This window comes from Struthio camelus, chromosome 1 (assembly GCF_040807025.1).
Source record: "Struthio camelus isolate bStrCam1 chromosome 1, bStrCam1.hap1, whole genome shotgun sequence".
NCBI classification, from domain to species: Eukaryota; Metazoa; Chordata; class Aves; order Struthioniformes; family Struthionidae; genus Struthio; species Struthio camelus.
In genome coordinates, this window is record NC_090942.1 from 136,494,302 (window position 1) to 136,519,366 (window position 25,065).

Below are 25,065 nucleotides of genomic sequence, written 5' to 3' on the forward strand. Positions count from 1 at the left end.
CAGCTTCAGTGATGGTATGTGATATATATGCACCAGACTATCCCCAGCAAGCAAAGCCCGCTAACAGCAGTAGCGGCTGGACAGAACCTTTATTCCTCCTTGCCTGAAGCATCACAGGTAAAGAAAACCTGTCAATCCCGACCCCAGGGCACTTGTTCTCTCTTCAAGAGCATAGTACAGCATGTTACCAGCCAACAGAGACTCCCCTGAGATGTACTAGCACAGGCGACCACTTGTCCTCTGAGCAGCTGGCCAACAGCAGAGAATCCACTTGCTGCAAGTGCTTCTGATCTGATGGGAACACAGCAAGTGGCCATGGACAGCCACTCACCTTCTGTCAAAAGTCAGTAAAGGACTTCCTTTACATTACGTCACCAATCAGTGTGTGGTTTTCTGATTATTACTGCAAAAGCAGTTTGTCTTTTTAGCATTATTCTGAAACCCGTCTTCGTCAAAGAGTTCTCTTTCACTGTCTGTACCAGCCAAAGACACTTGTTGATGCTCTCCACTTCCCTCCCAGAAGAGAATATTGCCCTGTGAACTACAGACCCTTAACATGAGCAGCTGATTTGCCATAACCACAGCTGGCAGGGCAGAAATTCCAGCAGAGGTTTTCCCCAAAAAACTGCTGGGAGGAGGAGAGGAAGGAAGCAGCTCCTAAAGAGTATCAATTCCCAATGCTACAGAAGCTTTCTTCACTGACAACAACTCTGTCTTAGAAACTTCCTCCTACACAGTGCAGCAGGAATGAATAGTGGGAAGTGGCTTTGTTGCCCCTACTTGTCCTCTATGCCAAAAAGCTATTTAGGTGGTCACTCACTAACCCAGAGAGAATGGAGAATTCAGAAGAAACGATCCCTTTGTTTTTTAATGATTAGTTTAAAATTAAAATAGGTTATGCTCACAAGGCAGAATTTACATTACTGTTCCTATCCCATCACACTACTGATCATGTCCAGCATCCAATTATTTCTTAATCCAGTTGGATCATACCCCTGTAACTCATGCCAAATTCTATTACAAATCCACTATCACACTCCAGTGAAACAGGATAAATAATCAGATTTCATTTAAAAAAAAACCTGCACAGTGAATACCTGCGCTAGAAGTTATGCAAAGTTGGGAGATTCATAGGCTTAAAGTTCTCCTAGATATGCAGCTCCACATTAGAGACTAATCTGAAGAACAGGCAAGCACTAATCTGCACAGATACTTACTGATGCAATAAAAAAGGAAAGCCTGTAAGATTAGGACCACTATTGCGTAAAAGATTGTTTCTCAATTAAATTTTGTAAGAGATGTATCTGATTGGTGAACAATAAATTGAAATTAAGTCCACTAAAATCAATATAGCAATCACATCTTGTATCCCTGAGGCGCCACCAGTAGCCAGTTGTGAGACCGCAAAAACTTTGACTTAAATTAGAAGTTGTGATCTGATCATCTGATGCTGTGTTTCCAGTGATGATGTCTTCTGTAAGAGGAACTCAGAAGAACAGACAACACGATATGCAACAAGGAACAGCAAGGCAGAGACTTATTGCATGGATTAAGGAGGCAGTTTTAGTTTTCACTACGAATTCTTTATTTTAAATATAATCTAGTTCCATATACTATTGCCTGGATAAGGGAGCTGCAAATATAAGATGTGTCTATTTGTCTAAAGATAGCAGCTGTAATTATGTGTCGGGGGAAAAAAACCCGTATCTTAGCTGAATGAACAATTTTTTCTCTTGAACAGGTTATTTCTGAAAGAGCTGTCTCTCGTACTTGCCTGGAAAGAACGGTCATCAATGTTCACACTAACTTAGATTTTTGAATCTGAATTAATTAGAAAGTAAATATTTTATTTTGCTTCCTTTTGCATTGCCTGATTTAAAAAAAAAAATACTTTGCAACAAACTCTCTGCATGTTCCCTTGTATAACAGTAGTATTTTTTTAGGCTTCCACCCTTTCTATTATTTAAAAAACAAATAAATGAGTTCAGTTATTTCATTGAGGCACTTCACAACACTGTTAAGAGTAGCACTACTCTAAAGAGCAAAATCTGAGAGATATGTTTAAAGTTAAACATTTTCCTGCATGGAAAGGCTTCTCTCCCCCTATTTACTTTTCCTTTTACATTTTGTATTTATTTTTTCATTCTCTTCATTACTCCCACATGTAGCTCCCAAAGATGTCACAGAGGATACTCAGAAAAGCTTCTGCATACTGAGAATACAAGTCCTTCTAAAGGGCCTTTCTGCCTACCATCTTTGATTTCTTCTACTAGGATTCAGCTTTCTTAAAGCTGCTTCTGAAGCTTGGAAAAGTACTATGGATTAAAAATCTGTAAAACACCGCTTTAGGCAGTCAAGTACATCTTAGCAGAGCTGCTCACAATCCTTCCCACAGCTGAGAATGCAGTGTGCCCAATCTATCATTAATCTTTACTGTCACACACAAAAAAGTTCCTAAGAAGAGTGAAGTCACCACCCACACCCTTCACAGAGAGGATAATCCAAGTTTTCCATGACGCAATGTGACTGAAAACACCATTACCAAAATCCCTCTCTACACTCCATCAGAGATGTATATATTATTTACACATCAGATAATTATTTCAGTATTAAATCCTTTCTACTGTGAAATACAGGCAGCTACGCCTAAGCAAGCTCAAATAATCACCTAAAACATAATTCATAACACTCAGAGAGACTGCATGAAAGGATCAGTGAAAAATGACATGGTTAATATCAGGACATTTTGTTTGCAAAGGGCAACCAGCATCCAATTACTGCATTCGTATAAATAAGTATTTTACATTCCAAACCAAACACAGTCTAGTCTTTTTGGTGATTTCAGACAGGCTTTTCTTCTATAAAGACAGAGATATAAGCCTTAAATCTCTCATATCAAATTATGTAACAAACAACATCTTATCAGTAGATACCTATCTTGCCTCCAGTTTAGAATGTTAAAATTGTTTATATGTTACATGTCAAGACTTTCTCGAACTACTTAAATAGTCTTTAGGACTAGAAATATGAATACACAAACTGAATGCTTCCATGCTGTTCGCTCCATCCCCTTTTACCCCTAGAAGTTTACCAGTGCGCAGAGCAAGTCTACTGCTTCCAAGATAAGCTCCTGATGGCCAATTCGTGTGACTCCAAGATCTTCCAGTTCTTGATGAGTAATACGTAGTAGCTGGTCACCACTAATCTTCTCCCTCTCAAAGTTCTTAATATATTGCTGCAGACAGTCATCCAGACCTGCCGAAACAGGAGGAGAGAAGGAAAGAGGAAAGTTAGTAACATTTTGTACTGGCATAGGAAGATGAATCAAACTGGACTGGAATCAAAAATCAAGCCAACAAAGGATATTTGCCATATTTTGAAGCAAAATATATAAACATTATAAGTGCAAGTAATACAATTTTATGGTGCCCTGAAATCATAACATATGGAGAAGTAGGGTGGCTTCATGGTTTTTTCTGCCTCTGAACAATACCTACTGCTCCTGAAGCCAGAACAGAGCCCTGAATTTTTGTAGTACACCGTGTCATGAATGCATATCTGACAGCCTCCTAATAATAAGCAAACTAGCAATGCCTCCGTTATATCAAGGAGGGGAGAGGAGAAGAGGGAATAAGGGAAGGAAGACTTACTGCCTTCCCCAGGGGCAATATATTAACAGATGCTATTAATTATTGGAGCACAGTATGAGACTAGAAACAAGGGAAAGCATTTGTGCCAGAGAAATTCTAAGAAGTAACGGGAGAGGGAGTGTGTTTAATGCTACACATCCAGGAGTGACTATCCAGCGGTGCTTCTTAACCTGTCTCCCAGCACACCTCTGGCACGGTAGGCTGCATGATGAAAACAGCCTGCCGGAGATGTCCACAACTAAGAACATCTCTCTTTGCTGGACTCCTGACTACAGTGCCCCATTAAGTGACACACAAAATGGTAGTGCCACATCACAGTGTCACATCTCCTCCTCCAAGACCATACGTACCAGGCTGTGCTGCTTGATAGTTCACAGACCCATGCTAGCCCCCAGCCTGAGACACCAAGGGCTCTGGAGAACAAGAAAGGTGGTAGCACTGCAATGCATAAATGGAGCTCACAACTGCAGCAGCAGATCCAGCTCACTGTATCTGAATTCAGAGACTATGCAGTCACTAGTGACAGAAAAAAAGCTTATCGAACATGGAAAACCACTCAAATCAAGATCTGGGTGTACACTGCAGAACAGGGTAATCAGGGAGTAGAAACAGGTACATTATGCCAAAAGAGACCTAAAAGTGGCTATATCTTGTTTGCCCAGGACACAGATGAACAGAGGTTTGTCCCAGTCCTGAGTTGAGGAAAGTTGGGCCACCCCTGCTCTAGCTTTCAGTTTGCGTGTCAGTCTAACGACATGTAGCTGACCTACTTGTTTTTGCCTGGAGCAAAAAGCACTGCAGAACTCGAGCTAGTCTGTCCTGCATTTCTTCCCTTGCAATCTTTGCCCAAGAGGGCCAGAATGGCACAGGGAAGCTCTGCAACATATGCCTGCATCTAGAGGATGAGGAAGACTCCTGGGTTTTCAGGGTTGCACACTAAAACTTGTCAAACTGAACGCCCTCTGATGGATGTACATAATTGCTCCTGAACAGCAATATTTGATGAAACCCAGAATATACTAATTTAGCTGTATCCTGAGAGATAACATCTCTCTGATGGAGGTCTTCAAACAGTCACAGCCAGCACATACCTCTTTCCTCAACGATGAGAAGGAATCTGCTCTTTAGGTTGTAAGGAAGTAAGATTGTACTTGCTAATCAAAAGGCCTGAAAAATCTGAAGATATGTGGAAGAGAAAGGATCTATCTGACTGCTAAGCATGAGACTCACGAGAGTCCCAGCTTACAGCAGAAGCTTCTCTGAAGGTGGTTTTGCAGCATTTTTGGTTCTCTTCCACCCTTTTTAGAGTGCAGCCACACCTCCAGAGAAAATCACACAAAGAAAATATTGGTAGTCTAGTAGTCCAGGCAGGGACACCCCACTGCCAGGTCAGCCTGCTGCTCCAGACTCAGGAAACACATGCTTTGCCCTTACTACATCCCACCAATACCCTACACACACCAACACAATCTTCGTGTGGCTTTAGGTTTTGGTGCACGTATTCTAAAAATTAAAGCACTTGCAAACATGCTGCAAATAAAACTCTCGAGGCCCAAGACACAAGAAATTCTCTTTATGCAGTCCCCAGCTTCAGCAGACTCTGCCTACCTGACCATCCTTCTACAGCCTGCCACCAGGTTTCCCACCTCTGAAATGAAGCCACTTTACAGGGGCAGTTAATCAGGCATTTTGGGCCACATTTTCCATTTATTTCCCTAAGTCAAATAGTTGCTCAAATTATTCATATACTCTGTTACAATATATCAACAGAGGACTAAAATGGTGATCCAAAACTGATCATGTATCACATCCTGCCATGCAGTCTGGCTCTCAGATATGTATTACCAGCTTGTGAGGAGCTAAAATTGTTCCATAATTCTCCAATAAGGAAAGTAGAAACTGTTTCAACTCTCAGTAAGAACAATGATCTACTGAAGTTTTTATTTCTCCTAAGTTTTATTCCTCTATAGAAGGGAAAACAGAATCATCAGAGGCACCAAGACTGATCCCTAAAATGACTTGGTTGTCAAACATACTAACAGAAAAGAAGACAGAACACTCACAGAGGCCAAAACAACATGGCCTGCTGCTTTGTGGGGTGTCACCACATGCCCTGTATCTTTGATATTATTCCCTTTACGTTTGAATAATGGATACTCAGGTTCTGGACCTAGAACTGGTTGTTAAATAAAAGTAAAGTGTGACTATAAGAGTGCTGTATTGTAGAAGAGGACGATCTTAATCTCTTTCTTTCTTAGACACCAGTGCTTCTGAGCATGTCACAGAGCCCGAGTCCTGTGCGTTCCCAAGGCATTTTGATGACAGCCCTCAATTCATCCAAATGCTGCCATCTCTCTTGTACATACTACGCAATACTCATTACAGAGAAGCAGCAATAAAAATCACACACAGTTTTACCAAATATAACTAATCATTTCTGCCTGACACCTGGAAGAAAGGCCACTTACCAAGTCCCAGATCTGTAAGAACTCATTTGGATATAAAATTTAAATACAAGTTGCAAAAGGAAATCATTTTCCTCAAGCCCTCTTCAATCCATTTTACTTGTTCACACACACACACACACTCACTCGATACCATCACCTCAGCGTATCTGACCTGAACCTTCTTGATTTATCCATATTTGTACAAATAATCTCCAGGAGCTCTTTTAAGCCTAAGTTTCTCATTTGGTAAACTAATTGCACGAACTATTTTACACGTGCAGTGTCAAGTATGATGGCATTTATTTTTTGAAAGAAAATGAATATTCTTGACAACACATAAAACACTTCCTCTAAAAATGTATTAAAAATAGAAAACGGATGTGCCTTTGCTAAATGACTAAAAAGGAAAGCAGTAAGTATTTCTGATATTCCTGAACTTAAGTCCTACACTGCTTACATACACTGCTGGATGAGAATAATAAAGTTAAAATATTCAATGCCACCAGGTAAAAAAAATACCCTATCATGACAGACTAGTAACACAAATCCAGAATGAGACACTGCAGACGCATTTAATAAACACTTACTGTAAGTTAATTCTAAATAAAGCCAATGCTCTTCCCCCTCCTGCTATCTATGTATTTTTCTCACTCAGCTATAATACCGGTTGATACATATAGTTCATACAAGGTAAGAAAAAAATTAAAGAAAACAAAAATATTACTGACAATTGCTTGACTCACCAATTTCGTAAAAACCACATCCAGGAAAGAACAAAATAATTTAACTGTAGATTGCATGACATTTTCAGAATAGCTTGCCACAATTACTTCCTCTTATTCCCTAAATAGAATATCCTTTTAAAAAGTTATTTATTTCTGTCATTCTACTCCTTAATGAAAGAGCAGAAACACTTTTTGTCAGTAAAACTGTGCACGGACAAGAAACAATAAAGCCAGTCAGCTTTCCCCACCCACACCTTTTGTGCCCCAGAGCCACGGCAGACAGGACTGTTCGTCAGTGCCCAGCAAGTCTCCATTGCTTTCAAAGCAGCAGGAGGGGAACGGCAGGGGAGGCACGGTCCTGGCTGATAAATCCATTTACTCTGGGACAGGACAAGATGTACCCAAAAACTTCAAGTGCCGACTTCGAGAGCCTTCTGCAGAGAAGCCGACCGTGGAAGTACAGCCTTTAGAGCACTTCTGTCTTACAATATCTCTTTAACTCCAGGCATTCATCCTTCCCAACCTCACTGCAGTAAGAAATTTTTTCTAATTGTCACTTTCTGTTCCTCTTCTGCCCCCAGATGCTCTCATACCCAAGGATGTCATACAGCCCATGTCCTGCAGCAATCCCAGCAAGCAACTCGACTTGAGGCACTATCCCCTGCTCCCAGCCTTGGGTGTGATTATGGGTGCCCAGCATCTCATAGTCCTGGATGTCTCAAGAACAGCGGCCTCTACCCAAAAATTCAGGTTAGTCATCATATTCTGGCTGCATAAGGCCCAGAGGTACATCAAGCATGTTTTGTGATGTCAATAAACAAGTCAGAGTCTCATATTCAACGATAAAGAACAGCCCACCCACTCCCACACAAAACCCCCCCAAGATTTTGTGGGTATACGTAAAGGAACAAATGCTCCAGTTATGAGGGTGCTTAATGTAAAATCATACGATGGCACCCTTCTTCCTTTCAGACCTAATCTTTAAAATTAACTCTATACAATCTCTTTTTTGTTTTTTTTTTTTCTTCTAAAGAAGAATAGTCCTTTCATTGTGCTCATGAAGAGGAGAGACTTCCAAGGCTGTTACCTACAGAAGAGTCACTCCCCCACCTAGGATGCTTCCACCTGAGCTAATCAACCATGGAGTTTTTCAGCGTTGTCCAGATCTCACTATACACTCGTTACCTGGCCAATTTCATCGGGGCCTAGAAGAGTAGATGTTAAGTTAATACACAGTACGTTTTTGCCAGGTGGAGTACCACTGAGGTGTTATGTACCCAGATTCAGTCTTCTGTGTATTAACAGAAAAGAAGCAATTATTTTCATTAAGTTTAAAGCAAGCTCTACCTTATTGTGGACTAAACAAATAAAAACCAATAGCAATGCTCCTCCAAAAGAAACAGCTCCAACACCAATGTGTTTAACACTAAAAAAAGACTTCTCTAGAAAAGTTCCTCCTGCAGATGAAACATAGCCTGGCCTCCTCCTTTCTTTTTAAAGTCTGTCACTGAGTTCTGCCTTGTGTGCACTGAATCAGAGTTCATCAAATGAACAATACTTCCCATAATGGCTCGCTGATGTGATACTGGGCAGATCTTCTATGCAGTGAATTCCCAGTATTACAACAGCACAGGAGAAACTGATCCAGAAATGTTTAATTTCTTTTTTTTCCCCCCCCGAACTCATATATGATTTTTCAGCAATAAGATTGCAAGATGCAGTGATGCTCTCTGGGGCAATCTTCCATGCTTGCACTCTTCTAACTAATAATACAACTGCACATTCGTGATCTCTCCGAGGTATTACTGTATTTTCATGTATGTAACCCAGAGGTTATATTTTGAAACAAGTAAACAAACAAATCCTGTAATTCAGCATAAGAATAGGCTAGGCACATCTGTGGTAAGTCAAAGGAAAACTTGGAGTAAAATTACCAAATATATCCTCAGGCTCCGATCCCCAAGTCTGCTCCTCTTCAGTAAGTTCACTCTTCCTCCCCTTTCCTTAGGGGGACATTTCGGTCAAAAGTGCAGTAATTGCTGGGCCAACACCCACTCACTTTTGAGTAACAGAAGTAAGAATAATGACTATCTAAAACGTGAATTAGACATATGAAAGTACAGTGCTAGTGTATCTCAGCTGTAGCAAAGCTGCACATTTGTTTCCCTTGAAAATTCAAACAAGACTAAAGATTAAACTTATCAGTTTGTAAATGTCTCTTTATGAGATCAGTGCACCCCTAAAAAGTATTAAAAACAGATTATCTTTTTCTACAGCTAGGTCTGAACTGCAATTTCTAGTCAGCTGCTCAGACATACACGAGAAGATACATGTCGAAATAGAGTAACATCTGGGTAGACCATTATTCTCCAATTTGGCGGCAAAGTTATGGTTTCCTTAAGGCTGGAAAACTACAGCTAAATAACAGAGCTTATGTCCCTTCCAGCGCCTTTTCAGTTTGGGTTAAACGAAAGATTATGAACACTACAGGTTTAACTGTCATACCTGAAACTTTGACAAGGGAGTATATTTTTATGCTCCCTTTGTAAACGGGAATGAGGCTGTAAGCAGATGAGTTCCCTTGGCAAGCCCTTGCCCTGTAAACTCAGCATTTACTGGAGAACAGTAACGTACAGACAATCCACGGAATAACTTTTCGCAGGAAGGAAAGATGCACAGCATTTTTAAAAACAAGTGGCAGGTTTGGGGCTTTTTGTTTGTTTATGCATAAAGCCAACAAGCTAAAGTTATCTTTCAATCTGAGCAGAACGACTATGCCCCTGCCTGAACGTTGCCAGTGTTATAATAACATTTTTAATATTATTATAATATTTTTAACATAGTTTTTTTAAATAAATTCAGGTAACGGAATATAGCACAGAAATTTTCATGAAAAATAAAGTTTGAGCTAGAGTTTAACATAAGCTGGACATTTCTGTAGCACTACCCAAAGCCATTTCAGTCTGTAAACTGACAATTATTCACACCATGTCTACCTAAACAAACAAGATGGAAGAAAATATTAAAATGTGAAAAGCGCAGAGAAAACCTTGGTTGCTTTCTCCTTACTCACTATTAGATATGCGCTGAATTTAAGCCAACTCGCTTTAATGACTGACCTTCTTAGAAGCTGCAGACGACTCCACTCATGTCACGTACCATTTTTCAAACTTAAGTGTGCAGTTGGGTTCCTGGTAAATTAAATACTGTGCCATGATTTATGCATTTGCATCTAAGCTTTACTAAGCTGGAGCTGGTATGCTAGCAATGCATTTGCTTAAATTTTACAAAAATGCAAGCTGGCCTTATGTCAAAGAGCACAACAGTCAACCGGGAAAGGTTTCCTTCCCTTCTTAGCTCAGCCAGGCGGCTGCTCGGCAACTCTGCGTGTCACAGCGGCTCCCATTTGGGACAGGCACGCAGGTTTCCTGCCTGGGGACATCAGAGTGCCAGAGCAGAGAACAGGGAAGTCCAGGTTTCATTCATATTCTCTCTCTCCCCCGCCCCCCAAATACATACATACATACATATTTTATATATATATAAAAACATATATATTACATATATGTGATTCAAATAAAATCCCAAAACCATTAAAAATGAACATTAAAAATGACTGAGAAGACCCAAATAATTACTCCTTCGTGCATAACACACTCACTCATAGAACACAGTATAAGATTACATGTCTTTCAAGTGCAGCTTAGGGTAGATGTATTTTCTTAAGAATCTTTAACTCTTGATGGTAAAAATAGTAGCTGAAAGGCACTGCTAACTAAAAATTATACATTTTTAGGCAATGAAAGAAATACAATGTATTAAAAAACTTATGTCCACTGGATACATAGTACATTCAGAAAAACATATTAAGCTTGTAGAATTTACAACTCAAAAGACATAAGATTTGAATGTGAGAACAAGTGACATAATCACAATTCAGCTCTGCTAAAGGTATTATAATACTGGCTACTAGACCTGAGGTACAGTGTACAGCAGCAAGGTAAATAAGCAAGGTATCACAGCGGGCTGCTGAAGAGGTGCATAAAACGAGGAACAGAAATAGAAACACTTCTTTTGATCTTGCACTTGGCTCTCTTAATTGTTAAGATCCTTGCCAGGAGAAGGGTCTATGGCTGGTCAAGAGAAAAAGCCACCGAAGAATGAGGAGATGGATTCATACCAGAGGGAAAACCAGGGATCAGGAGAGTAGGACTGGGACAGTGTCAGGGATTGAAAGAGAAGTTTGGGAGTGAAAGAAGTACTGCCCCAAGCCCATACTAATCCTCCAATTGAAAATAAAATCCTGTTCTATTACTCCGACTCTAAAATGTCTGCTGTTTCTGTGCCTACAGATGCAGTCTTGATTTCATGATTGTGAACTCTTACGGATTCATTATTTGAGAGTGTTTGCAATAAACTGCAATTTTGTTTATCAGAAAAATGCAGAAACATTAAGACTAAATGGGTCATACATGCTTCATCAATAGCTCTAATACTTCTAGTCTTATAAGACTATAAGACTTATAAGACTTATAATACTTATAGACTCTAAGACTTTCACACTGACAAATTTTCAAACTGACAAACAAAAGGTTTAAAAAAATATATGAAATAACAGGAGGAGGAGGAGAGACAGGAAGTATACGTATATACTTACGTAAAGATACACAAGACTGAACTGGGTACAAATTCTGCCAGTGTCTAAGAGAACACATTTTCAATAAAAGTGGTCCTTGCTGTTACAATACTTATAATCAGTTTTTTTAATGGCAAGTTAGGCTTCTTAATTACAAGAATAATATACGAAGGGTTCTGTTTAGCTGTTGGTAAGTGTAATCATTCATATTTCTCGGAGCGCTCTTTGTTTCCCTTATGCCCATCTGTATACCAAAGCCAAATCTTTACACAAGCATATTCAAAGTTTTGCTAAGTATCTGAAGTCTTAAAACATGGGTAATACTGCCACATCCAATGTCTAGATATATTTCTTTGAAACTCAAAGATTAGTAGCCCTGATTATCAATATTGTTCTCAGTGTAAAGAGGTTATAATTATTGTTATATTTAGGACTCATTATTGGATTACAACGACTATATTGTTCAACTACAGCTGTGGCCTTTGCACACTAGAAATGCTGAAGCGAGCTGAAAAGTTAGTGGGGCTGATAATGGCAGCAGAAATCACTTTGCTGCTGGAAGAGAGAAGAGGTTGCCAAACAACCCACATCAAAAATCAGGAATCCCGCAAATAAAACTAATCGAAGGAACGTATGCATTTACTCCAGATAAACACTACTGTGTCCAACTGCAGGGGCCTGGGGCAGAAATGGTGGGGATGGGAGAAGGTGTGCACTCATCCTCATAATTCAATGTATAAAATGCACAGATTTCAAGTTCAGATTAGAAGTTCAGCACCATTTAGGAAGCATCTAGAGATAAATCAGAAATATCGGAACTTTAAGGAACTTTTTTTCACAGAGGAATCCTACTTACAGTCTGAACAAAGAACAGTTAAGCTGATTGTGGTTTTTTTTATTATTTGTTTGTTTAAATATCATATTATACTTACCTTACTGGAGAACTTTTGGTTTTGGTATGTAAGCATTATCAAGATTGTAAGATTATAAACACTGAATGAAATATATGCCTAAAATTTCAAAGGGGAAATGTCATTATATTCTCAAATTTTCTCCTACATAAATCTATACCCTAATGATTTTTGAAGCAGCTTTGAGGATGTGGTGTGTATCATAAAAGCTTTACAAAAAACAAAAAGGGACTTTGTCACCTTAAATGCTATAACATATTTTTATGAAACACAAGAATCTAGCCAATTTAGTCTTATTTAGGGTCCCATGATGCTGTCTACAAAAAAAAAAAAAAACATACAGAATCACACACAAACACACAAAACAAACACAATCACTCTCCTTCCTTTTCCTCATGTACGCTTGAGTTTGCAGATCACCTGATAAGAAAGGAAACCTTCTGGGGTTCAAACAGTCTTTAACTTCTTCCTCAAAGTATTATCTATCTGTTCCAATTATCACATGCATACTAGAACATATTGCAAATTACCTTAGCGTACAAACATTTTTCAATAAGCATTATAAAATTATGTCTATAAATACCATTCACTAAGATCTATTTGTGTTTTGTCAGATAATTCTCTTTAACTGTGGATTTTTGGTTTAAATTTCAAATATTTTCATTTTTGTCCTTTATGTCTATGTCCATCACTAACACTATGGGTATACAAACAAAAAGAGCACACCTCTAGTTTATACAGAGAAAACTGTCCATCCAGCAGCATACAGCTCTATTACCTCTCCACTGCATCTCTCAAGTAAGCAGCAAGCACTAACAACGCTAAAAACGTTGCAGTCGATACCAGCCAGATTCAAGGGCACCACTAATATAGCAGTGCACGAGAGCTGGAAACAGCTGGAGAACGCGTAGTCTGCCTGAAGGAAACTAGCCCTAGATCTGCTCAGCCCTGAGGCCAGGGCTTTGTGCCTCAGACAGCAATTATGTTAATACACCGTACCTGCCCACTGAACTATTTTGCAGCACACAGCAGTGATAAACTCACAGCCTCCCAAGCATGACCGTGAGCATTGCAACGCAACCACCATAACCCCTAAGGAGGGGAGGCTTTCTCTCGATAGGTGGGGCATTGGCTTCTTTAATAGTTCAGAAGTGACGATAAGGCTGAAGCACGCCTTCAGGACTTAGATGTGAAAGTCCAGTTTCCCACAGAGCTTTGCACTATCTCCCATGATTATTTGCAGCTGTGCTTCACACTAGCACATATGGCTATCAGAAGTGCAAAGCCATCGAGTGTCCAAGCCTACAGCAAGCAGGCAGGAGTGAAAGCTCCTTCAAACTCTCAGTGAACTCCCCCTAATTCTTCTTTCTTGCAACGCCCATGCAATTCCCAGGCTCGAAGCTCTCTTTTGCAGAAGTTAACACAATTCAGCACAGTTTGAGATTTGGGACGGTTTTACGGCTGTGGGCAGAAAGAGCTGTACACCCCCTCCACATGACAAAGAAACATCTGTAACTTAAAATCACTGGTCAAATCTGTTGATAAGTGTAAGAGTGTCTTAAAGAAGAAAAGGAAAGCTATACTTCTGATATTCATCGCTTCCTTAACAGCAGTACTCCAGATGTCTCAGCAACCACCCCACCTCACTGCAAAATATAAATGAATCATATATTAAAGGGAAAAAAACAAGTATAAGTTTTAAGACAGTCAAAAGATGTTGCTGTAAGCCAAGCGCACCCCTGACATTACCCGAGTAAGTAAACAAGCACTGGTTGTTCTTTCAGATGCCTGCACGTGTTTGCATCCTTACAGGGAGTTTTGGGCAGCCACCAGCCGGGCCCTCCTCTTCTCCCACCCTCACACAGGCTAACGTTTGCTAGCACGCAAAATAGGCAAACAAGGACTGTCCCAGCCTTTCGTGCAGTTCTCCACTGTGCTGCTAAGCATATATTATGTTAGACTGTATCTACTCAGAGCAAGCTGAAGCAGCCTGTCCCCAAAGAAATAACACAACAGTTGTCAAAACTTTAGTTTACGTCAATTCTCTATAGTGTTTCCACCACTGGAGAAATCTGTTAGTAGTTCAGATGAGCGTTCAAGATTTGCTTGGTGATGCCATCACACGGGGTCTGTGGCTTTCAAAAGCCCCAGCATCATGGTTAAAAGCCATGCTGTGCAGTTTGCAACATCAGTGATTCCACACTATTAGCATGCTTACAAGTGAACCCCTGCGAGAGCAGTAGTGGGTGCTGCTGGGACAGGTACTGGGAGTGCTCATATGACGACTTCCATCCATGCTCCAAATTATCCTTTCCTCCTCCACATGTTTTTCCTTCCAGTACCAGCAATACCGTCCACTGTATGTTGGCTCTAGCTGCCATCTCCCAGGAGCGGTTTCAGAACTGAGACAGAAGTCAGATGACATTATCCTTACTTGGACAGAATACCTTAAAATAACTTTCCAAACAGCCCTACAACTACAGCTATATTACATACTGATATGCACGGATCCCATCTATGATGGGAAGTCAAAAAGATTTCTATTTTAAGCTTCTTGGTGAGACAATCTGCTAGAAATTACAGCCACAGTAGAGAGCTTTACATAAAAGTACGTGCATTTACAAGGACACCTTTACACCCCTGCACTTCTCCATTCTCTTTCTCTCATTAAGAAAGAATACTATATTCCATGCTGTTAAATCTATAATACAAACTATAAACCTGTAAATTGGGAGTGCAATCCACACAACAGAATCATGAGAAAAAAACATTTATTAGTTTGCTATTTTCTTTGGTAATTTTTTTTTTTAAATAATGTTGTCAGCTTTGCATATGTTGTAAATACATAAAGATTCAAAGAATCTGTTGAAGTGACATCTTATACTTCAGCTGGTTTCTCATTTTGCATAATCACTTGCTCATACAATTTATCCATATGAGCAAAAAGCAGTAACTAGGAATTAGACCCTTCAAAGAATGAATTAATCCACAGTGACATATTAGTCTCTTTCAAGTCTCATCAGTGTTACATCCCCAAGAAAGAGAAATGAAAGTACACATGGAAAGTAACGTGTGCATGCGTCACACAAAATTAGTAGCAATTTAACTATTACCTGCATAACACTAAACTAGTGGTATGAAACCTCTATCCCTGAACCTCTTTCCCAAACACAGGATAAGGTATGTACATGTTTCTTATTTCTCACTAGGAGGTTACTTCATTAACTGCATTATTAGCATTACGTACATTTGCGCAAAACACTGCAGCTTAGCACTACCAGTATTTTCTAATACCCACATGGACACACGTTTACTTAAATCAATTCTGAGGCCTGGTGGTGGGAAACCCAAAGAAAAACCTGATATCTGCATACTTTGCTGCTGTTGCAGTGAACATTTAGGATACTGCCAGTGGGAAGGTGGAAGAAGCGTGCCGCTGCCAGCCTCCCAAGCAGTCACAGAGAAAGAGGCCAAACACCCACTGTGGAAAGGGAACTGTCAGCAAAGGCTTTAAAACTCATACGGAGCCATCCAGAAGGCAGCACAAAAAGTGACACTCTCATGAGTTTTGGTTAGGAGTACTTACAAACAGCCTTGCACCAAGCCACGCAGAAGGCTCAGCAAAGTCAGAGTATTGACTTAACCAGGCTTCAGTTGCAGAAGCTTTAGTATATTGTTGCTATTGCTTAATAGACAAAATACATTTAAAGTATTATCACCGAATTCATTCTGAGCTTGGGTTTTCCCTGTGTGATCTTCATCCCTTATATCCATGCCTTTATACCAGCCATATCCACGGCTGGTAGTACTTGTATCGGTCTATCACGTGTATCAGTGAGCATGAGATAAAGTGTCCCAGTCATGGATATTCCTGCCCATTCCCACAAGATATCCCTAGGAAGTAAATCTGCTTAAACACTTCCTGTGTTAGCTATAGCCAATTAGAGTATACCTTTATGTCTTGTTAATCAGCTCATGCTCATTTAAGTATCTAATGGTTAACTTTATATTGGATAGTACTGGAAAGGGTTCACCAGTTTAAAATATTAATTATTTCTGTTAATACTTGATCTAGATTTAATCAAAAATTGGGGGAAAAAAAGAGAATCAGAAAGTAGGGAAGAGTTCTGAAAGAATTTTCATTCCGCAGAGTTTAAAAAGACTTGTTTTATGTACTAATACTCTTAGTGTTTGAGAGAATCCTTATTCAATATTTGTTGTTAAAAGTGTACCTGTAACTTAAGGGTAGGTGCCCTTTCAAATAGCTGTAAAGGCTGACTATATTAGCAGCTTTTTTTTGATCACTGTTATTCTGGCTGACTTTACATGCCTCCCCCCTTGGTGCTATAGGGCTGAAGGAAACAATTGTCATTGCCACGTGCCACAGAATTTTCAGGTCCCATTAAAAATAAACTCTCTGCACCTCAGTGAAACTTAAAGGGCGGTATTTCTGAAAGAGAGAGAACATACTCATTTCCAAGTTCCTGTTCTAAGGTACCAAATACATCACTTTCAGTATCATTTCTAAAGGCCAATCAGTCCATTAAATAGGTATTTATCAGCTGTTTTCTGATCTTGCATTGCATCACGCGCATCCTAGTGGTTATAAATCATTTCAGCCTCCTGTTACACAATGTTAATTTTTTAGTCCTTTTTAACTCTCCTGACCAATCTGAACTATTGCAGATATAACAGGTTTTTAAATAATAAAACATGCATGAAGTCAAGCACTGGTAGACAGGGAACTGAAGTTCTACATCCACGAAGAGAAGGTGCAATTCACCTTTCTCATGACAGGTTATGCTCTACTAAATCCCCTTCAGAGCTGGTTCTCCACATAACAGTCAATTTCACAACTGTAATAAGGAGAAAAATAGAAAATGGAAAGAGTTTTCAAAGCTTTAATATTAATATTTTGAATACTAAAATTTCAGCAAGTTGTTTGTATACTTTTGAAAAGAAAAATAACAGCATAACAATGTAGGACATGCAGATTTCTGGGATAGTACTTTTTAGCAAGCAAACACACACTGAATTTTAGGGGTATAGTGAGAGTGAAAATTAGAAGCAGAAGAGGGCTTGCTCGAGGGGTTTTGCAACACACTGCCCCAACCCCTCAATCAGTCTATCTTGCAGCCAGACAGTATGTTTACTCCCTTAAAGACCATCACCTTGCGCCCAGCTTTCCCCATGTTCCTTTACCATAGACTGCAGCGCTCCCATCCCGTAGCCCGCTCCAGCTGTAAGGAGGACTGTGTTTTTTGCCCAGCAGCAACAATTTAGGTGGTAACACCTGAAAACCAGTGATGCCATTCTTGAAATATTCTGCCAGGTGCCTTCCGATAAGGCTATAAGGCCAATTTGTGGTTACAGTCCCATATGAAAATTGTAACCATAGGCAAGATTTTGGCAAGAGCCCTAACCACCACCTTCAGCAGATGCAAAGGGAAGTCTTGTTAGGATTGCCAGTTGGAGAACCCATCTTATTTTCCTCAGCACATCTGTTACTTTACCAGCCCAACCCACTCTCTCTCTTCTTTACGCCCTCCTTACTCTCTTTGCAGCTATGCAGGAAGAGGAAAACCATTATTCCTCTAGCATCCCTTTTTTATTCCTCTAGCATCCCCCTCGCTCTCCCTGAACAGCCTCAAGGTCAGCAGCACACAGCTTTTCAAAGTGGCAGGAGCCACACAGCAAACTGACAAGACCCCTGACAATTTAACTGCGGCATGAGATCTGCTGCTAACATCAGTGAAGCCACCTAGAAAGAGTGTTACTAGTTTCACCTCACTGCTATTGCTCGGAAAAAAACTGTGATTAGCAGTAGAGGTATCAGTCATCCTCCAGATATCAGGATGGCAATATCATGGTGCATCAGAACAAGAAAGGAAATGATGTTTCTTTTACCTAAAGATTCAAATTCTGAGCCTGATGAGATCCTTCCTCCTTATCAGGAAGAGAACTGTCTCTCCACCATTTGCAAAGGAAATTTTAGTACAACCTACTCCTATTATAAGCCAGTCCTTGGCAGACAAAGCAGTACTTTGACTTCCAAGGATTCAACAGTGGACCCTACTAATGAAACTCTTTTAACCCACACTGCTCAGGTATGGAGCCATTCCTTAACTTGCGTCTCACAGAATCAGAGCACCACATCAGTGGTGGGCTCATCTTCTCTGACACAACTTGACGCTTTAGTCATATGTTAAGCTCTGAAGCATCTGTTCCATAATAAACTGTTATACGTCTGCCAAGAACCTAAGCACTGCCTTTTGGATGAGTATTGCTAAGTTGCAAGCCATAATTTAATACTCGTCTGACATTGATAGTGACCCAATGTTTAATGGAGCTTAATGCTCTTCTGATGCCACTGATTAAATTATTGCTCAGTAGTCCAGTTTCATAATCTACAATTTGCACAGAAGCAAGACAGATATACAGACACTGTCTCCTCTCACATCAGTGAATCAGTTCCCTGGCAGGGAAAGGTTTCCTAATTGAAGTTATAGGTAAGTACACTACAGTGCATCATTCACCAACACAAAATTTTGTTTAGATGCTTTAAGCCAATTATATTATTATGGAAAAGCGAAGCATGAATTATTCCCAAGTGCCAGGGGAAAATATGGGTAAAAGCCTTGACCTAGCATGTGCAGTGACTTCATAACATCCTGAGCACTGTCCAGGAAATTCAATGCTCTGGCCAACAGGAGTTTCTATTCATTTTTCCCCCACTAGGTTCTTTAACAGTTTGGTCACTGCTCAGATACAGCTGTGCAAACAATCTTTCAGTGTTTGGCCTGACACTATTGAACTCCATCCCAAAATGTCTCTCCCCTCCTTTTCTGCACATAGGATGAAGAAGGCTAATTTGCACACGGAGAATTATAGGCTTTCACAGAAAAACTTACATCTGTAGCTACTAACATTTTTGAGTTTCGAAAGAATATTCCTAAGTAAATTAATGAGGTTTTTCTCTAATTTGTATCTAAGGCAGTTGGTAGCAACAGTACCTTCTAAATCATCTCAAGAAGGCTGTCTCCCTTCCTGAGGAAAAAAATGAATGCTGAATGCCTAAATTTTTAAAAACTATTTAGGTAAATTACTTTTTCCCTGTTTTTTTTTTTTAATTTTTGAAAAAAGCATTGGATGAGAATGACTAAAAACATTTCTGAATGTGTAGAGATTAAAAATAATGCTTTTCTTAGCTTCTCAGAAAGTAAACCTTTTATTTCAGATAAAGAAGAGTAACTGCCAATACAAATGCACTTTTGCAGGACTATTCATAGTTACATTATTTTCATGGCTACTGGCCACCCAGAAACGTATCACTGTTAATAAAGTAACTAGGGACTAACTACATTTAAATTGAATGCTAGATGCTAGCACAAAGCAGTATTAAAGCTGCACAAATAGAGAAGCTGAAATCAGAAAATCCCCAGAGTGAGATTTCTGAGGTTGATTTCACTTCAGCTATACTGTAGTTCTCAGATACGGGCCTCATTTCTCACACTGTACATGATTTTAACTTCAAGCAGGTGAATGCTCCTACAGAAATTAGCAGATCACTCAAGTGCTTTATGTAAGGGTGCGCTTGCCCATGTTGTTAGGAGATAAATTGCTAATTCTAAAAGAAAGTTGCAGAGCCACTCATGTCCATTCAGTTGCTAGGAGGCAGAGCCTAAATAATTTAATTAATATTCTGGAAGGTTTAAACATCAAACCCATGCATGCACTTTACAGCCTCTCCTAGAAATTCATGTAGTTACTTCGTAACATTGTGAAAATCTCAAAAACATCTACATTTAGAGATAGTTAAAAATTTTTTTTCCATTAAATGCACAGTATAGCCAGTGTTAAAATGTGCACGAAGATGTTTCAAAATTAATTCTAAGATAGTTTTATATAACCATAATGTTCATTGACTTCTTTCATTTTAGGGTTTTATCCAGAAATGCTTTAACATTGGTAGAATAACTTGATTCTTGTTTTTCTGAATTTGGTCTCCAAGATGTTCCTCACTATACTTATTAAAGAAAAAAAATAAACAAATATCGAATCAGCCAGTGTTTTAAACATGCAATACTGGTAATTAAATTTCAAGCAGTTAATCTCTGGATAAAGAATAAAAATTTAATACACAACACACAGGAGGAAGCTCTCCAGCCCAAATTCCACACTGAAGTCTCAACAGGCAGGGTCCCCAGCATCTCCCTGTGAGGTACTTGCAACATTAGAAGCTCTCAAAACACTTTGCCAAGAATAAACATATAATAAACTTTCAGGATTCCACAGGCTATAAAGGATATACAATCCTTTTCCCCTTTTTTATTTAATGAAATATTTTTCTGCATTGTCAAACACACACAAACAAGATGTAGCTCTGGTGATAAGCACCTTTTTTTTGTTTTTCATCCTACTCTTTGATTCCGCCTTCCCACCATCCACCACCAAGGTTACAGTCTGGCCAGGCCTGCAGAAAGCTTGCTCTTTCCCCTCTGTATGAAAGAAGCTAATCTCTAGAAAGAAGTAGAAGATATTTTTTTCTGCAAACCCAATCCTCATCATTCAGCACCCTCTAAATGCTAGTAGGGAAATGTACTTCATCAGCGTGCAGGAAAAATACAATAAGGTATTGTTTTTTTCTTGGTCAGGTTTTATAGCTATTTCTCAACAAAAACTTTACCCTTCAGCAATGGTACAAGAGAGGTTTATTTTCCTGCATCTCAGCTCCTCCTGAGACCGTCTGCTGCAGCGTTTATCATCTGGGGTCTCCTATCTTTCTCCACGGGTGGTTGAGGCAAGGGAAAGAGGAGTGTCTCTGCTAGGTCCCAACCACACCAATGCATCTAGGAGCAACGGCCAGCAATGAACCATGGAAAACTCCTATCTTTTACCCCTAGTTCCCACGTACTAACCCACTGCTATTCCCAGACGTGCAATACTGTATGCAATAATAACCCCTTGGAGAACGGGTACCTCAGGTCCCTCTTCATGCACGCTCCAGCTGGGGAAGACCTTGGTGCGACTATCACCAGTCTATATGGACCAGAGACCTGTCATCTGCTCAGAGCTTCCCTGTTTAACTGGTCACCTGCCTGGTCCCAACAAGGCAGAGAAAGTTGCTGCAAGGAGCTGTGGCCCCCTAAGGAGCTGTGGACCCCCCTTACTCTTGCTTGACCTAATCATCATTCAACATCTCATCTTGCCTTTTCCCTAGACAGGTCAGACGCTATGTGTTGCTCAGCCGTGCACAGCCTAGGCGTCGCCATGCATATAGTTATCTGTATGCTCACTGTTAGTAAAGCTGGCAGAAGTCCCCATAGCTACAGTTCACTGCAAAGGACTCTACCACCTGAGCTTGAGGCAGGTCTTGTAATTTAGAATACAAAATGGGAAGGATATGGGTAGATTAGTGACGTGTTACTGACATTTTCCATGGCTTTCCATTCAGTTTTCCATAAAATATGCTATTAGAAATGACTATTTGTCTTTATTCTTTTATACATTCTGCATTTTTTAAACACAAATAGTTAAATGAAAATTATTTTGATTAAATGCCAATTTCGTGCAGAGGAACAGATTTCAACTGAAGAGAAAGTCCTACAATTACAGACCCCTAAAGGAGTTAGTCATTTTATTTTACTGGTATTTGGAAAGCTTTGAATATCAGGCTAAAACACAAAAAAACCTGCTTCAGTAGTTTGAAGGGTTCTGAGGCTTATACATTCTGCTGTAATTTATAATTGAGAGATCTATTTTTTTAAGTTAGTCAGAAGTCAATTCCAAACATTTTTTGAATAACTAACTAGAACCTCAGAAGAAAAAGCAACTCGATGAATGTGTGACTGTTATAGGACATACATGTAATGCTGTATCATGCTTATAATATTTCATTAAATAGTAGACCTCTAGAAGATGGGAAATCACTCGTTTCAGTCACAAGAAAAAGTAGTCATTTTTGTACCAAACATCAAAAATGACCAATCACTTAATAGCAGTAAAAGAAGATCGGACTTTCCGACTTCTTCATGTCACCTGCAATTATTTTACTAATGCTTCAAGATCTCAAGAGTTTAAAAATATTATGTCAGGGAGAAGGAAAGGTAGCTTGCTTGGGTTAGTAATCTAAACCCTCAAATTTGTAGCATTCCAAGTCGGATAGTTAAACTACAGGATATTTTTTCATTTAATCACAATGTAGGCTTACCAGCTTTGCGCTAGTGACTAATACCCTTAAGAAAAAATACTGTGATTAAAGGTGTTTCAAGTCCTTTAGCAACTACCTTCAAGTGCTAACGAGTGTTCAAAACACGACAAAAATGTAAATTGTTATAGAGCGTCTTGCTGCACTGCTAGGTAACTAATACAGGGATTTTTTTTGTTTTGCTTAGGTCGGAACTAGCACATTGCAGGACTGGCAGTTCAAGCCCAGGTTACACAGTCACTCTTTATATCACCTTCTTAAAGGATTTCACAGGTGTTTCAGCTCACACCTACCTACAGAGGAGGCTTTCTGGTTTCCCTGTACTCCACACAGTCCACACTTTTGTACCCAATTTCAGAAATCCAACTCTAATTAAAAACAGAGTATTACAACTGCCTTGCTTTCTACAGACCAGCCAACCTGAAGGAGGTCTCGGACAGCTGCGAGGGCCGCCCGCGCGCTGCTTGGGCGCAGGCGTTTCCCTCATGCCAGCTGGTTTCACCCCAAGCGAGCACGTTAACAATCCGTTAATGCTAAAAGAAAGGCACACACGCATAGTAACCGGCCTGTGGGTGCTGGGGACTTGAGGCAGCCCTTGAGGCACAGGGCCCAGGGCACATGTCCTCCTCCGCCCTGGTACGGCCGCGCACCGGCCCCTGGCACTCGCCAGGAGCAAAGGTGGCAACACTGAACTCCCACAAAACAAGAGGAAAAAAACCCGCATCTCCCCTCAAGCAAAAGAGACTAACTGCCGCCACTACAGAGCAACAAAGGCGGATACCCCCGTGCACACATCCCCAGGCATACCTCTACACTCTGGCAAGCTGGAGTCCGGCTCCAAGGGGCCAAAGCAAGAGCCTGGCAAGAGCCTTCTCTTTTCCCCTCTACCAAAAGCATAAAAGCTTCCCCATCTGCTCTTCCCAGTGAGCTGTCTTCAGAGCCTTTGGCACAGGGTAAATGCCGTAACCATTTTTCCTAATATGTTACCATTATGAAATAAAAAAGAAAAATGAGGCACGGTTTATCCCAGACACATCACATTGGTTATTTCATTTTTCGATTTTATTTTTATGCAAAAATGGGCTTACTTCTTTTCCTACCAGTCTCAATAATTTAACGCGATTAATTCTTTATGCAAGTTTTAGAACAGAAAAAGGCTTAGTCCCAAATTGTCAGATGTCATTTCAAATTTTCCTTGAGAATGTCACTGACTACTCCACCCTTGAAAACATTCCCCTAAAAGCCATCACAAATTCCGGTGAAAATAGAAGCTGGTGCTTACAAGGATGTCAACATCTACTACACTTTTATTGAGTATCCTGCCGTACCCCAACTGATATTTTGAACTAGTTTTAGTACATGAACGTACTATATAGACTCAGAGGATCCATTAATCTCAGCTGTAGAGCGCTTTTTAAAATCTTTACAGTTCTGTTATGACCAGGCTCATAATTCATATCTCACTAAGCAATATGTTCTCGAAGCCCTATCCACTTTGCAACGAACGGGATGCAAACCTGGCAAGTGTGTTGCTCATACCCATGGCAGCACACTACATGAGCACTTCGGCAAAACACTCTGAGATTTCTCGTACAGCTTCAAGTACCTTCTGAAACAGATTTTGAAGGTGTATTTGTTGACTTTTAATGGACCTAAGTTTGTCTTCTATTGCCTTGCTTACCACTGAAGGAGTGATAAGCACTGAGCAAGACCACAACAGACCTATAGTTTATAGCAAATAGAAGTTTTACACCGAAGGGTTTCCTACTGCTCAAAATCACGTAATCAATATTCTATATAAAACAAAAAGCTTGCAGTAGTCTTCTCTGTCTTTCTCCTTCTCTTCATACATTTCCTCTCTCTTTCCATATATGACTTAAACTACGTTACACAGGGCTGCATTTTACAGAGCCTAAGACAACCAGCATCCAGGTGGTTTCCTACAGCAAGCCTCACCAAAGGAAAATGTTACAGATTACAAACCTTCTCTCTCTCTCATCTTACATTCAGTTAGAAAAATGGCTAAGCAGACGGCAAACTGCGAGGGCTGCTACCGCTTGCCGATAATTGTGCACAATTATCATTTGGTTACCAGATCTCTCCCTCTGAATAACCTTATTCATTTAACCTTTTCTGCTTTGCCATTCAGACTGTCATATCCTTGGGATAAAGATATTCTCTACTCAGAGACTAAAAAAGATGCCTACTCAAGCCCCTCTCCAGTCCTCCCCTTTTTTTTTGGAGGAGGAGAGGGGAATGTTTGATTCAGTGATTCGTTTTACTTCTTAACACTACTATGCTTGCAATGAACCCCAACTTGTTTGGCCAATAGGCTCTGCAATAGTATACTGAATAGAAATCTTTTCTGCGAAATTTTAAACCACTGGCAATAACTTTTCCTATTTTCAACGTGCAACAACATGGCCACTAAAGAAATTTTCAAGGGACTGTTTGCCAGCTGGGACAAAAGGTAATAAGGTAATTAATCC

At 39.9% G+C, this 25,065-nt stretch overlaps 1 protein-coding gene across 7 annotated transcripts in view; it reads right to left on the reverse strand.

Moving 5' to 3' along the window:
• Positions 1–25,065, reverse strand: part of CNKSR2 (connector enhancer of kinase suppressor of Ras 2) — a 225,655-nt gene that overhangs the window by 185,138 nt on the left and 15,452 nt on the right. For all 7 annotated transcript variants that reach the window (XM_068918107.1, XM_068918098.1, XM_068918117.1 and 4 more), the window contains exon 2: positions 3,092–3,255. In XM_068918107.1, coding sequence (XP_068774208.1) covers positions 3,092–3,255 — 164 coding nt within the window. The remainder of the gene's footprint in view (positions 1–3,091; positions 3,256–25,065) is intronic.